Below are 16330 nucleotides of genomic sequence, written 5' to 3' on the forward strand. Positions count from 1 at the left end.
ATAGGACGAGTCTTTGTGCATGAATGGGCTCACCTCAAATGGGGGGTCTTTGACGAATACAATTCACTATCCCCATTCTACATTTCTAATAGTGGTCAGATAGAAGCTACAAGGTATGGAAAAAAATGTAATTTATTAATTACTAGTCAGTTTAATATTGAAAATGAGCAACAGATAATCCAATTTCACATTATCATTTTCAGATTTATGTTTCTAATATATTTAGAAATCCATATATAATTTCCCTTACACTTTACAACTACTGGCTACTTTGTCTTTGTATATCACATAAAGTCCAAATAAAAAACATTTAAGTTTGTGGATGTATCATAAAAAAATGTGGAAAAGTTCACGGGGTAGGAATACTTTTTCAGGGCACTGTATATGGCATGGATAAATATTTATAGATAGATTATGTGTGATACAATTTTGTATCTTTTATTTTTCAGGTGTCCTGTGGGACTTAAAGGTCTTTATATTAAAGAACATTGTACAGGAAACACTTGTGAGTGCAAAAGAGACCAAGACACAGGACTGTATGAAGACGGGTGTGTGTTTGTTCCTGACAAAAATGTTGCTACCAAACAATCGATAATGTATCTGCAGGCTGTACCTACAGTAAGTTACAACTCCTTTTTGGTGACAGGTTTTGGAAGAGTTTCTCTGTTCCTGAAATGATTTTGAAGAGATTTGGAAACGTTTTTTTTTCTCCTCCTTAAGCTTTTTTTTTTGCTGCCTTTTAGTTTGACAGCACCTAGATCCACTTCAAAGAGATTACATACTTTTATTCCACCAGGAAATTTTCAAAACCCATTCAGAAAAAAGTTGTCAAAAATCTTCTCATATAAACGTCAAAGTGGATTTCCCATAGAAGTGTTTTCCATACATTTTTTAAGCTCTGTTTGAGCAAAATTTTGAAGAGGATTATTTCCAAAACCTCCTAAAAAATGTTAGACAGCAATAGTAAGTTTTCCCCAATAAATATAACATTTGCAATCACATTCTGCATGTGGAACAGTTAAAACAGCTAGGGTAAAGTAATCAATGACAATTGATAGGCAAGCAATGGGCATCTGGAATTGTCCTTGCCTCCATGCAGCCATGCATCACTATGGATTTTAGAGGTTAGTGGATCGATCCATGGAGGATCAAGTTTGAGTCAAATTTTCTGAAATTTGTAGTTTCATGTAAACTTGAATATTTTGAGACTCGATTGGCAGTTTGCAAAAAACAAACTTGCCCAGCTCCGTTTTCCACACGCTTGAGGCGTTGGAGAGTGGCTAACATCATTTTGCATTGCCGCTCAATACATTTCATAATGCCCTACAGCTATGACATTTACGTAGCAGATTACATAACTTGTACAGTGGTGGTCAGTACCGAAGCCATCACAGATCAGCGGTTCCCAGCGGAGCACAATTTGTACGCCAGAGTCTTTTTCCTTCTTCAAAGTCAATGGGAAGACTCTCTTATGTAGAGTGTAAGCTCTAATAGTCGGCAAGGTTCTCTCTCTCTCTTCTATAAACTGTAAGCTCTTAGGCTACGTGCCCACGATGCAGAAATTATGCAGAAATTTTCCTGAGCGTTTCTGCATCTGCTTGGCAGAAAAAACGCATGTGGATTTCACATGCCAGGGAGAAGCGTTTTTCAAGTGTTTTTGCATGCATTTCCACATGCGTTTTTTCAAGTGCTTTTCCAAGTGATTTTGAGCATCACTTGGAAAAGTGATTGACAAGTTGGTCACACAATATAAATCCATGTAACTGGCATTGATTTATATTGTATGACCAACTTATGCTTCTTTAAATGCAACATCAATGGTAAAAAAAAACTATTAAAACATAACAAATGAATAAAAACATTATACTTACCTCTCCGGTGGCCTCCGGTCTCCTTCTCCGGTTGCGTCCTTGGTAATCGGCGTCCCGCGGTGTTCTGAAAGGACCAGCGCTGACATCATTTAGTCAGCTGACAGGTCACGTGACCGATGACATCAGCAGTCGCGTGACCATCACATGACTAAATGACGTCAGCACAGGTCCATTCAGAACACCGCGGGACGCCGAGGACAGAGGACGCAAGCGGAGAAAAGACTGGGGGGCACCGGAGAGGTAAGTATAATTTATTTTTTCTTTACGTTTTCATTTTTTTTTTACTAATGGTACCCGGGTCTGGAGGAGAATCTCCTCTTCTCCAGACCCGCGTACCATCCGCGCATTGAATCGCATAACATCCGCATGCATACATGTATGCATGCGGATGTTATGCGGTACAATGCAAGTCAATGGCGGCGATTTTGCCGCGATTCCACAAAATTAATGGTAGTGCTGCGGATTTTTCCGCAATGATAATCCACAGTGGAAATTTCCGCAGCATGTGCACAGCACATGCGGATTATCATTGGGAAACATGGCAGACAACTTACCATGCATTTTTAATGCGTTTTCATAGCAGAAATGCACCTGCGGAAACGCATTAAATCCACATCATGGGCACACAGCCTTATAGTCAGCAGGGTCCTCTCTCTCTCATCTGTAAAATGTAAGCTCTTATGGTCAGCAGGGTACTTTCTCTTTCTCTCTCTCCTGTAGAGTGTAATCTGTTATGGTCAGCAGGTTCATCTCTCTCATCTGTAAAATGTAGGCTCATTTGGTCAGCAATGTTCTTTCTCTTTCTCTCCTGTAAAGTGGAAGCTCTTATGGTCAGCAGGATCCTCTCTCCCACCTGTAAAGAGTAAGTTCTTATGGTCAGCAGGGACTTCTCTCCCACCTGTAAAGAGTAATCTTTTATGGTCAGCAGGGTCCTCTCTCCCACCTGTAAAGAGTAAGCTTTTATGGTCATCAGGGTCCTCTCTCCCACCTGTAAAGAGTAAGCTTTTATGGTCAGCAGGGCCCTCTCTCTCTCGACTGTAAAGTGTAAGCTCTTATGGTAATCAGGGTCCTCTCACTCTTTGTCTCTCCTCTCCCCCACTTGTATTTTCTGGACAAGCTTATCAGTATTGAGATTCAGGCAAATTTATTTGTCGCAAATTGAATTTTTGGGGAAAATTTGGCAACGTTGACAAATTTCACTTTCAAAACAATCACATAATTGCAATACCCTAGCATATGAATCTCAGATACAGCAAATTTTAACCTGAACAAATGTCATTGATTACAGGTATCGGAATTTTGTGATGCTGAGAATCACAACACAGAAGCTCCAAATTTACAAAACAGAATGTGCAACTATCGTAGTACATGGGAAGTCATCATGAACTCAACTGATATTCAGACTACTCCTGAAGCATCTAATACAGATATTCCTGAACCCACCATCACTCTTCATCGGGTATCAGACAGAGTGGTCACCTTAGTGTCTGATGTGTCCGGAAGTATGAGTGCAGTAAGTGTTTAGATCATCCATGATTTCTTTTATATATTTCCATGCTATATATGAACCTTCCTGCTCTTCTTTGTTCCTGCTCTTCTTGCCATGATCAGTGTATGTTCAGACTTGTGTTGAGCGAAGTGACGTGGCCGCCTAGTGGGTGTGGCCTCTCTCAGTACAAGTGTATGGAGAGAGGTCACGCGCACTAGATAGCTACTGCCCGGAGTATGTACAGTTATATGAAAAAGTTTGGGCACCCCTATTAATCTTAAGCTTCATGTTTTATAAAAATTGGTGTTTTTGCAACAGCTATTTCATTTTGATATATGTAATAACTGTTGGACACAGTAATGTTTCTGCCTTGAAATTAGGTTTATTGTACTAACAGAAAATGTGCAATCTGCATTCAAACAAAATTTGACAGGTGCATAAGTATGGGCACCCTTATCATTTTCTTGTTTTAAATACTCCTACCTACTTTTTACTGACTTACTAAAGCACTTTTTTGGGTTTTGTAACCTCATTGAGCTTTGAACTTCATAGCCAGGTGTATGCAATCATGAGAAAAGCTACTTAAAGTGGCCACTTGCAAGTTGTTCTCCTGTTTGAATCTCCTCTGAAGAGTGGCATCATGGGGTCCTCAAAACAATTGTCAAATGATCTGAAAACCAAGATTATTCAACATAGTTGTTCAGGGGAAGGATACAAAAACCGGTCTCAGAGATTTAACCTGTCAGTTTCCATTGTGAGGAACATAGTAAGGAAATGGAAGAACACAGGGACAGTTCTTGTTAAGGCCAGAAGTGGCAGGCCAAGAAAAACATCAGAAAGGCAGAGAAGAAGAATGGTGAGATCAGTCAAGGACAATCCTCAGACCACCTCCAGAGAGCTGCAGCATCAACTTGCTGCAGATGGTGTCACTGTGCATTGGTCAACTATACAACGCACTTTGCACAAGGAGAAGCTGTATGGGAAAGTGATGCGAAAGAAGCCGTTTCTGCAAGCACGCCACAAACAGAGTCGGCTGAGGTATGCAAAAGCACATTTGGAGAAGCCAATTTCTTTTTGGAAGAAGGTCCTGTGGACTGATGAAACCAAGATTGAGTTGTTTGGTCATACAAAAAGGCGTTATGCATGGCGGCAAAAAAACACAGCATTCCAAGAAAAACACTTGCTACCCACAGTAAAATTTGGTGGAGGTTCCATCGTGCTTTGGGGCTGTGTGGCCAATGCCGGCACCAGGAATCTTGTTAAAGTTGAGGGACGCATGGATTCCACTCAGTATCAGCAAATTCTTGACAATAATGTTCAAGAATCAGTGATAAAGTTGAAGTTACGCAGGGGATGGATCTTTCAGCAAGACAATGATCCAAAACACCGCTCCAAATCTACTCAGGCATTCATGCAGAGGAACAATTACAATGTTCTGGAATGGCCATCCCAGTCCCCAGACCTGAATATCATTGAACATCTATGGGATCATTTGAAGAGGGCTGTCCATGCTCGGCGACCATCAAACTTAACTGAACTGGAATTGTTTTGTAAAGAGGAATGGTCAAAAATACCTTCATCCAGGATCCAGGAACTCATTACAAGCTACAGGAAGCGACTAGAGGCTGTTATTTTTGCAAAAGGAGGATCTACTAAATATTAATGTCACTTTTCTGGTGAGGTGCCCATACTTATGCACCTGTCAAATTTTGTTGGAATGGAGATTGCACATTTTCTGTTAGTACAATAAACCTCATTTCAAGGCAGAAACATTACTGTGTCCAACAGTTATTACATATATCAAACAGAAATAGCTGTTGCAAAAACACCAATTTTTATAAAACATTAAGCTTAAGATTAATAGGGGTGCCCAAACTTTTTCATATAACTGTATAATGTATACATCACCGCCGTTCCCTGCTAAGAATCTGGCGAATCCTCGTGACGCATAGTGCGTGCACTGCAAGGACTCAGAAGTCTGCAGTCACACAGAGTGACTGCAGACTTATCATTTTAGACCGGACAACCCCTTTAACATATCTTTAGATCTCTAACACCATGGTGCAAGTTCATTAAAGTCACCTAATTTCAATATAAAGTTGCCAACGCTCGACATGTAGTGAGAATATGTATTATTTTATCTTCAAAAATGGCTATTGAAAAGATACATTATATTAATGCATAATAAAGCCTATAACATTTATCTAGTCTAAAGAAAAAATATAAAAAATAATAAGTTTCAAAAAGTAAAAACATATAAAAAAAAATATGACTAAAGCAGGGTCCTCGCAAAAAATCCAAAAATGTGTATGCACACCAGTAAACTAGATATATAAATTGTTGTGAGTACTACATAGCATGAATAAAAGATGATGAATGTATCCTCCGTATGGCTGGCTCACAGGTCGTGATATAGTTGAAAAACATTGGTGTTTCAGAGCAGTAAAATGTCGCATCTCCGTAGTGAACGATTTCTGGAGTCAATGGCTTTGATTATGACTCGCCGCAGGCTATAAGGCTGCTTTGGTTTAAACCATCTCAATATATGGACTCCATTCAAAGTTGTCACTAAATGTGGTGTATCCAGAAGCATTAACATACATCTTTCCACGATGTTATATAAAATAGTTGGATACGATGGTAGCCCACTCAAAAGTACTGCCACTTGTAGTGCTCCTAATGAAAGAGTTGGCGGGGTACAATATTCAGCAGACACATTTCGGAGTAGTGTCTCACTCCTTCTTGAATTGTAAATCTAGAAGTGGGAAACAGAGCGCACATTAGGGTGACACCCTATGGAGGAAGAGTAGGAGAGTTAACGCTCACCTGGTAGAGATGTGGCTGGCACAACTCCCTTATAGTCAAAAACAGCTGCTGTTGCCCCATGACTGGTGGATAAATCCTCCAGGAGATATTGGATCCAGTTGGATGAACACATAAGAAGGACTGCGCTGCTGGAGTAAATCAATGCTTCAGAAATGATGATGAGAAAAAGTTTTTTTATTCACAACGCGTTTCCGGCATCTTTATCAAGTGAAAAAAAAAACAAATGTCACCACACTTGTTTTTTTCTGAGCTATTGTAACCTTTCCAGTATTGAGATCCGTGCAAATTTATATACCGCAAATCACATTTTGGGGGAAAATTTAGAGAAGTTGGCAAATTTGAATTTGAAAAGACCGCTCAATTCTACTCCTTATATATCCCGAAATTGCATTGGACTGGATCTGAAAACACACCTTGGACTGGATTTAGGTTATAATATGGACACACTGTTCGAGATTGTACCCGCTATATAGTGCAATACTCATAAGATATGATATGTGCTAAAAGCATAATTACAGCATACTTATTATTTCATTTTTTTACAATATTGATCCTCCTCAATTGCAAACTATATGTTAATATGCATTTATGAAATTATATAATATATATTAATAGTGTTAATTCATGTGAGGAACTACATGCTATTAGATCGCACACCTTACAACACCAGGAGATACCAAGGGAGAAATACTAATTGAATTAAAGTCGCAATATAAACCCAGGTTTAGTAATTCTCAATCATAAACCATCTCAGAATACTTATCTAGCATTCCTATATTAATTCATAGAGTACTATTAAACAGCTTGTGAATCATATTAATTCATGTAGAAAAGTTAAAAATACTATTGTACTAAATACATTTAAAAAGCATTGATTAATAGGGAAATAACTCATAAAATACAAAATATGAACCGCACTGTAAACACAATAAAAAGTAAAATTTTTACTTACTCGGATTGTATAACCAGCATTATATGTAATTACGGGGAACTAACCTGATGACATATAGGTTACCTGAACATATGTCGCAATGTTGGAAAATTCCCACAAATGTGACTAGCTGTGATTCATGTCTCCCACTTTAGGTCATCTTTGGTATTTTGCTTGCAATTGTGTATTTGCTTTCTTTGCCATCGAGCCCTCAGCGTTCTTGAGATATTACATTGTTCATTGCAGGAGTGCTCATTATTCCTAGTTATGCCTAATTTCAATATAACTTTTGTTAAAACTTTCCAACAATTGATGCATTTACAGAGTGAACGAGATTTAAGACTGGTCCAGGCTGCAGAAGTATTTATCATGCAGATAGTAGAACAAGGGTCATTTGTGGGACTTGTGGAGTTTCATAGTTTTGCTACGATCATTTCAAACCTGGAACAAATAACCAGTGATGCTAAACGTGAACAACTAAAAAGTCTCCTGAAAAGGAAAGCAAGTGGAGGAACAAACATATGTGATGGCATTCGGAAAGGTTTTGAGGTAATTAAACACATGCTTAAAGTCTATTTCCACTTTTTTAGGTATTTTTCAATGAAGTTTAATATTGTGTACTGCTATTAGAATATTTGCCAACAAAATATTAGAAGTAGTGATGAGCGAGCATGCTCGAGCATTACTCGAGATTTACGAGCATGCTCAGGTGTTTTCCGAGTATCTTCGGCAGTGCTCAAATGTTATGTTTGAGTCACTCCATTTACATGATTTGCAACTGTTTGACAGCTTTAATACATGTGAGGGATGCCTGTTTGTTTGTACAGGTGCTTACTAAGAGTAGCCATCTCCATGTAAAACTAACAAATAAAGTAGCACTCTGTAGCGGTAAGTATGCAAACATGAAATATATGAAATTTGAATAGCATTACTGCCCAGTAAAATATAAATAATTGAGAAATTTTAGCGCATTAATTGGCCAATTCATGTGTATTTGGTAGCCATTGTAAGGCGTTTCTCGATACCAGAACCTACAGTCGAAAGTAGTTCAGTCGACAGTGCTGCAGTCAATCATGGAGCTCAGCAACTCTAAGCAGCTGGTACCATACTGTATATTCGGACAGAGTAACTGCGCTCAGTGACTTGTTGCAGTGCTGTCAATGTGAAATCAGTGCTACGGACAATAACAGACAATGGGAGCTGTGGAGGAGACTCAATTCTGGACTCAGGGAGGGTGAGTAAAGAGTTTTTAAAAACAAACTGCAGCTGCAGTACAGGGGTTTTTAAGTCTGTCAGTAAATTAACACATCTTACATTTAGATGATTGTACAGGACAACTAGTTTATTTTTGATAAGACCAGACTTAAGTTAGATGGCACCCGGATGCATGTATGGATGGATGGATGGATGGATGGATGGATGGATGGATGGATGGAGTGAATGGATGGGGTTGATTGATGGATGAATGGGATGGATGAATGGCATGGGTGGATGGGTGAATTCATGGGATGGATAGATTAATGAGATGGATGGGTGGATAGGATGGATGAATAGGATGGACGTGATGGGTGGATGAATGGTATGGATGGATGGATGGATGGATGGATGGATGGATGGATGGATGGATGGATGGATGGATGGATGGATGGGTGAATAGATGGGATGGATGAATGGGATAGATGAATGGGATGGATGGATGGGATTGAGGGATAGATGAAAAGAGAAATATTAATGTATTCATATTATACAGGGAATACAGTAGGGTGTATGTTAATTACACAGGTTATATAGCAGTATATGTCCATATATACTGTATATAAATATATATATACACTGCTCAAAAAAATAAAGGGAACACTCAAATAACACATCCTAGATGTGAATGAATGAAATATTCCCATTGAATACTTTGTTCTGTATAAAGTTGAATGTGCTGACAACAAAATCACACAAAAATCATCAATGGAAATCAAATTTATCAACCAATGGAGGCCTGGATTTTTAGTCACTCCCAAAATTAAACGGGAAAAACACACTACAGGCTCATCCAACTTTGATGTAATGTCCTTAAAACAAGTCAAAATGAGGCTCAGTATTGTGTGTGGCCTCCACGTGCCTGTATGACCTCCCTACAATGCCTGGGCATGCTCCTGATGACGTTGCGGATGGTCTCCTGTGGGATATCCTCCCAGACCTGGACTAAAGCATCCGCTAACTCCTGGACAGTCTGTGGTGCAACGTGACGTTGGTGGATGGAGCGAGACATGATGTCCCAGATGTGCTCAATCAGATTCAGGTCTGGGGAAAGGCCGGGCCAGTCCATAGCTTCAATGCCTTCATCTTGCAGGAACAGCTGACACACTCCAGCCACATGACCAGATGAGGTCTGGCATTGTCCTGCATTAGGAGGAACCAAGGGCCAACCGCACAAGCATTTGGTCTCACAAAGGGTCGGAGGATCTCATCTCGGTACCTAATGGCAGTCAGGCTACCTCTGGCGAGCACATGGAGGGCTGTGCGGACCTCCAAAGAAATGCCACCCCACATCATTACTGACCCACTGCCAAACCGGTCATGCTGAAAGATGTTGCAGGCAGCAGATCACTCTCCGTGGCGTCTCCAGACTCTGTCACGTCTGTCACATGTGCTCAGTGTGAACCTGCTTTCATCTGTGAAGAGCACAGGGCGCCAGTGGCGACTTTGCCAATCCTGGTGTTCTGTGGCAAATGCCAAGCGTCCTGCACGGTGTTGGGCTATGAGCACAACCCCCATCTGTGGACGTCGGGCCCTCATACCACCCTCATGGAGTTGGTTTCTAACCGTTTGTGCAGACACATGCACATTTGTGGCCTGCTGGAGGTCATTTTGCAGGGCTCTGGCAGTGCTCCTCCTGTTCCTCCTTGCCCAAAGGCGGAGGTAGCGGTCCTGCTGCTGGGTTGTTGCCCTCCTACGGCCTCCTCCACGTCTCCTGGTGTACTGGCCTGTCTCCTGGTAGCGCCTCCAGCCTCTGGACAGTACGCTGACAGACACAGCAAACCTTCTTGCCACAGCTCGCATTGATGTGCCATCCTGGATGAGCTGCACTACCTGAGCAACTTCTGTGGGTTGTAGAGTCCATCTCATGCTACCACGAGTGTGAAAACACAGCCAACATTCAAAAGTGACCAAAACATCAGCCAGAAAGCATTGGTACTGAGATGTGGTCTGTGGTCCCCACCTGCAGAACCACTCCTTTATTGAGGGTGTCTTGATAATTGCCAATAATTTCCATCTATTGTCTATTCCATTTGCACAACAGCATGTGAAATTGATTGTCAATCCGTGTTGCTTCCTAAGTGGACAGTTTGATTTCACAGAAGTTTAATTTACTTGGAGTTATATTCTGTTGTTTAAGTGTTCCTTTTATTTTTTTGAGCAGTGTATATATATGCACCATGCTGTATACATACAAAGGAGAGCTGTGTATGGGTGAATCCCTGCCCCGCCTACCCAAGTGACAAGCCATGCCCATCCATCAGTTTCCAGACCCCTGACGCGACATCTCAGGAAGCCTGGGAATATTCAGCCAGAAATCATGTGACCAATGTATTTAGTTGCGTATTTACGTGCTTATCTATGGCAGTGAGTTCACATGAGTGGCCAACCCCTTTAAATATGTAACATTGCCTTACACTGTGTCCAAAATATGTTAGCGTCATGTGAGTAAAATCCTTGACACATTGTAATTTACATCACAAATAAATACTTATATAATAAGCAAATTGTAGTAGCATATCACAATATCATGTTTTAGATTTTTTTTTTTCAAAACTGTGTCATCTTATCTCAGGATATAATAAGCAGAGTTGTCAAACATCTATAGTATGGTGGCTCTGTGGTTAGCCATGTTGTTTTGCAACGCTGGGGTCCTGAGTTCAAAGGTCAGCATCTCCAAGGATATTTAATTTTTTTTCCTGTGTTTGGGTGCGTTTTCCTCCAAGTACTCCAGTTTCCTCCCACACTCTAAAAACATACGGCTATGGAATTTAAATTGCCAATGGGGACAGTGGTCATGATATCTGTAAAACACTTTGGAATTTATTGTTCTATATACTGTAAGTTAGTACACATACTCCTAGACTGAAGTATATGCAGTACTACATGAGCATGCATCTAAAACTTCATCTAGTGAAGCCAATGCCAACCTGTCTATTAATACTGCCCTCTACATATGGAACTAAACTGGGCCTCTTAGAGTCCTTCTGCCTCCTGTTCATGTTTGCAGATTGAAGAATCTAGTGACTAAGGCCAGCTACATACTGTGTTTTAGCCTACTGTCAGTGGCTCCTTCAGGGCTTTCTTCTGATGCCCTGGAAAATGGTATTCAGACATTTCCGCTGACGAGGCCATTGATGCAAATGTAGTCACCATGTGTCCTGTCAGTCATCATTTTTTAAAGTATTTACCTAATTGAAATGGCATTGAAGACGAAGTTGATTATCTGTTGCCTAGATATGTGGGAACAGGAGCGGGCAACCTACTGTGGGTTAAAGAACTGTGGCCCAACAGGAATCTGCCCAGTGAGGCAGATGGTCAGTCCGAGTCTGGCTACATACAATGTGTAGCGGTAAACACTATTTTATTGAATAAGAACTGTTAAGAAGTAGCCTGCTTATTGCAGCTCTATTCAATGTGTTTACATGTTTAACTTATAACAGATAATCGATGGGGGCAACGGGTCTCAGACCCACATCAATCTCATATCAATGACAACCTTTTTAGCCCCTTAACGAAGAGCACCATACATACATCAGCTGAGTGTGTATGGAGCGGTCTCAGGATCCATCATCTGCCCCTAACAGCAGCGGGTAGAGCCAAGCTCCATGATGACGTGGTGCTCATAGGACGTCATGATGGTCAAAGGCTGAGACACCACACCTATTTCGCAATGGCAGTCTGTGGCTGTCATTCATATGACACCATAATTTGTACTATGTACAACAGTACTGAATTATTGTTGCATATAATCCAAGCAACTGGACGATCGCAGGCTCCGGTCCCCTAAGGAAAATAAAAATTTTAAAAAAAGTTTTTAAAAATATTTATTTTAAAAAAAAAGCATAAAAATTGGAATTACATCCTTTCTTTCCCATTAAAAATAAATATCTAAGTTTATTGAGCACTTTCTCAGATGGATTCTGGGCAGAATCTGCCTGAAAAAGAGACCGTGCACACACCCTGAGATGCTATATTCCAATAAGTATTGATTACTTTCACAGGTTGTTCTCCCAATAAGATCATGTTCTCACATGGCATCTCCCAGGTGGACATCCCAAAGTGGAGATGCCGCAGCGCTATCCACATTGACATTTACCACTGTAGACATAGTGAAGAAGGTGCAAGGGAGACGGAACATTTTATCCTTTGCATTTTCATTCATATTAACATCCACTGTATAAATTTATATGCTCGGATCTCAAACCCGAAGTTCTAGTCAACTTAGGATGCAGATATTTTTGCAACATGTGTGTGAGAGTTGTTAAAATCTCAAGCACTTAGCTGACACGGTAAAACGCTGAAAAATGCTGGAATTTCACTATGTGGGAACATAGCCTTTTATTTTCATTATTTGTATCCAGCATGCTTCAAATCTGGGCATTCAGCGATGGATACCCAAGACTAGCTTTCTAAGGATCAAATGGCTCAAAATCATGGCAGTTGCATTAATAACTCTGTTCTCTGTAATCGCCCACATCGCAGATGGGTGCAGGAGCTGCCTTCTATTGCATGTACTATTCTGGTCTGTAAAATGGGCCAAAATAGTGCATGGTACAGTTGATGTGCACTAACACTTTGGCTACAATTGGTTCGGGTGTGATCCATCCATGTATTTTTCTTTCTGTAGTTTTTTATTTAGTTGTACTGGTATGTCAGAGCATATTTTCATTGAGAAATTCTGCACCAAAAAATTCACAATTCAACCTAATGCCTAAGGCTATGTGCCCACGATGCAGAAATGCTCTGGATTTTTACTGAGCGTTTCTGCATCTCCCTGGCAGAAAAAACGCATGTGGATTTTACATGTGTTTTTCAGCCAGGGACAAGCGTTTGTCACGCGTTTTTCACATGCGATTTCCCATGCGGGTTGTCAAGCGCTTTCCAAGCGATTTTAGCATCACTTGGAAAGTGCTTGACAACTTGGTCGCACTATATAAATCCATGCAACCGGCATGGATTTTATATAATGTGACCAAGTTAGTTAAAAAAAAGAATAAAAATAGTAAAAAATAAAAAAAAACATTATACTCACCTTCTGATGGCCCCCGGTCTCCTTCTCCGATGTGTCCGTTCTCCCCGGTGTCTCGAGGTGATGTAAAAGTACCTTCCATGACGTGATTTAGTCATGTGACAGGTCACGCGACCGCCGACGTCAGCGGTCGCGTGACCCGTCACATGACTAAATGACGTCATGGAAGGTCCTTTTAGACCATCGCGAGCCGCCGGGCAGCCAGGACGCATCATACAGGAGACCGGGGGCCATCAGAAGGTGAGTATAAGGTTTTTTTTTTTTTATTTTAAATTTTTTTTTTTTTACAGGTACTTTGTTACCCGCGTCTGGAGGAGAGTCTTCTCTTCTCCAGACCCGGGTACCATCCGCACATTTAATCGCTTAATATCCACATGTGCACATGCAGTCATGCGGATAGTAAGCGATTCAATGCAAGTCAGTGGCGGGAAAAACGCCACACTTACGCAAAATAATTGGTAGTTCTGCGGATTTTTCCGCAATGATAATCCGCAGCGGAAATTTCCGCAGCATGTGCACAGCACATGCGGATTATCATTGGGGAGCATGGCAGACCTTATACCAAGCGTTTTTTAAGCATTTCTGCGGCGGAATTTCCGATATGGAAACGCTTAAAAAATGCATAGTGAGCACACCGCCTTAGAAGTCTGTACTTACACATTGACCATAAAATGTTAATTTAAATGATCTATTCTAGGTAAATATGGGATCAAAGGATAAATCCACATATGGTACTGAAATAGTCGTACTATCAGATGGGGAAGATAACAATTTTCCAAGAGCTTGCCAAAAAGAAATACTAGACAGTGGAGCAATAATTCATGTGATCGCTCTTGGACCCGATGCTGCAGCATCCCTTGAGGGAATTGCAACAGAAACAGGTAAGTCCCATTAGGAAGGAAAGTTTTGCATTTGTCTAATTTCTTTATATATTTTATACATCATCTAATATATGTCAGTAATTTTGCTTTTGCAGAACTCACATGATGTGTCTTAAATTGTACCTTCAATGCCACAAATCATTCCAATATCATTCCACTTTTAGATCCAAACTCCATGCTAATTAATTATAAAGTATCTGTATACCATACTTGCATTGTCAATCAGCTTCAGTGCACTGTTTCGCCCCTTGTCGAACATCTCTCCTTGTGGAGAATGACATGCCTGACATGCCAGTGTAAGGAGACTTATAGGCCATGCAATGCTCCTCTGAGAAATTAAATATGCAATTGTCTCGTGGACTTGAACTCTTGTGCCACCTATTGGAAGTACCAATCCTAAAAGTGAATATCAACTTTTGACTTTTAGGATTACTACATCAAAGTTGCATACCAAATAATAAGACACACTTGTAAAAAATATTATGTGAACAGTGGGATGGACCTCTTGAAAATTTTTTGTTTGGGTTCTGAAGCTTCAAGTTACTACTGATATAGATAGATTATAGACAGATCAGAATGAATATCAGTTCTGGAAACATCAGTCTAAGGGCGCATTCAGACGTCCGTACAAATCGGTCCAAGATCGGACCATAATGCACGGACTGGCTGCGAGTCTCCCCACCTGAGCGTGACAGCTGCATATATTTATATTTTAAATCTCAGACTGATTTGTACGGATGTCTGAATGTTGCCCTAACAGTTTAAAAGATCACTTTTTTCATTGCAATATTATGGACAGGCTTTAAAAAATTAAACTTTTTTTTCAGGTGGCTTAAAGTTTTTTGCTACAGACAGTTTTAATGCAAATGGCTTGATTGATGCTTTTGCTTCAATCGCATCCGGAAGTGGGGACATGAGTAAACAGACTATTCAGGTATTGTATGTTGTTTCTTTGATATGGTATGCATTAATTGGATGCTGCAAATGACTGAAGCTTTTCCATTTGCTATTCATGTATTATGTATATATTGGCTTAAGAGAGGCTTTAGGCGACCCTATTTCGGTGTGGGTGGGCTTTGATGATGACTAGTGTTGATCGAGCACTAAAATGCTTGGGTGCTCGAAGCTCGGGCCGAGCTCGCCGTGATACTCGGGTGCTCGACCCGAGCAATGAGCCCAATGTTAGTCTATGGGAGACCCGAGCATTTTTGCGGTGGCACCCCCGGAAGTCTTTTAAAAGCCTAACAAGTGCCCAAAACGATAGTGACAGTGCTCAAATGACATGGGGGCAGCATGGGGATCGCCCCAGGAAGCATTTCTGACCCCCAGGTCACTGCTGTCAACAACGTGGTCAGAGGTATTAAGCCACTTTTACGGGCTCACAATAAAACGTTCAAAAACAAAACTGAAACTTTTTTCCTGTGAAATATGTTAAGGAATTTCTTTTCCAGGGTAAAGACTTGTGTATAAGGTAAAATAAATAACCAAAAACAAAAATACTCCTCCACACCTTGGGCTATGTTCACAAGTAGCATTTTTTATGCGTTTTTGCACTTTTATATTGCTTTCAACTGTGACAAATGCATTCACCGGGAAATGTCATTTTAACATTTTACAACCTTATCTGGCCATGTGCTGTGTGACACATGCATAAAGTGCTGAAAAGACATGGGAACAGCATGGGGAAGACCCCTGGAAGCATCTCTGACACCCAGGTCACTGTCTAAAAGTGTGCCCATCATAAGTGATCCTTGCCGCATCAGAAGATGCAGACTTGCAACTATCCCCGTGCAAGTTCTAGTCCCATGGCAGTGTTCAATTGTACCTCCCCCATTCCTTGCAATACAAGCGCAAGTATGCAGCCTGCCACCCACCCACCCCCAGGCTGCAATACCATACTGCTTGCTTGCTTGCACTTGAAATTGGGCCTTTTAGGCATGTGGAGGCGGAATCTGGCCACCACGTCATGGTTGCGTTGGCGGCCTGAAATCCATACTCAGTCTCCAGCCGCCCGGCGGCCGGGTGTCCATAAACGGTCCCCAGCCG

General features: G+C 40.9%; 1 protein-coding gene across 1 annotated transcript in view; it reads left to right on the forward strand.

Annotated features, from left to right (window-relative positions):
- LOC141156778 (calcium-activated chloride channel regulator 1-like) overlaps positions 1–16330 on the forward strand; it is a 95330-nt gene that overhangs the window by 8533 nt on the left and 70467 nt on the right. Inside the window, exons 4-9 of the mRNA XM_073643155.1 lie at positions 5–113; positions 450–618; positions 3160–3384; positions 7442–7666; positions 14101–14284; positions 15112–15218. Coding sequence (XP_073499256.1) covers positions 5–113; positions 450–618; positions 3160–3384; positions 7442–7666; positions 14101–14284; positions 15112–15218 — 1019 coding nt within the window. The remainder of the gene's footprint in view (positions 1–4; positions 114–449; positions 619–3159; positions 3385–7441; positions 7667–14100; positions 14285–15111; positions 15219–16330) is intronic.

This window comes from Phyllobates terribilis, unplaced genomic scaffold (assembly GCF_046119375.1).
Source record: "Phyllobates terribilis strain yellow unplaced genomic scaffold, ASM4611937v1 Scaffold_8__6_contigs__length_399053987, whole genome shotgun sequence".
In the NCBI taxonomy this organism is placed as follows: Eukaryota; Metazoa; Chordata; class Amphibia; order Anura; family Dendrobatidae; genus Phyllobates; species Phyllobates terribilis.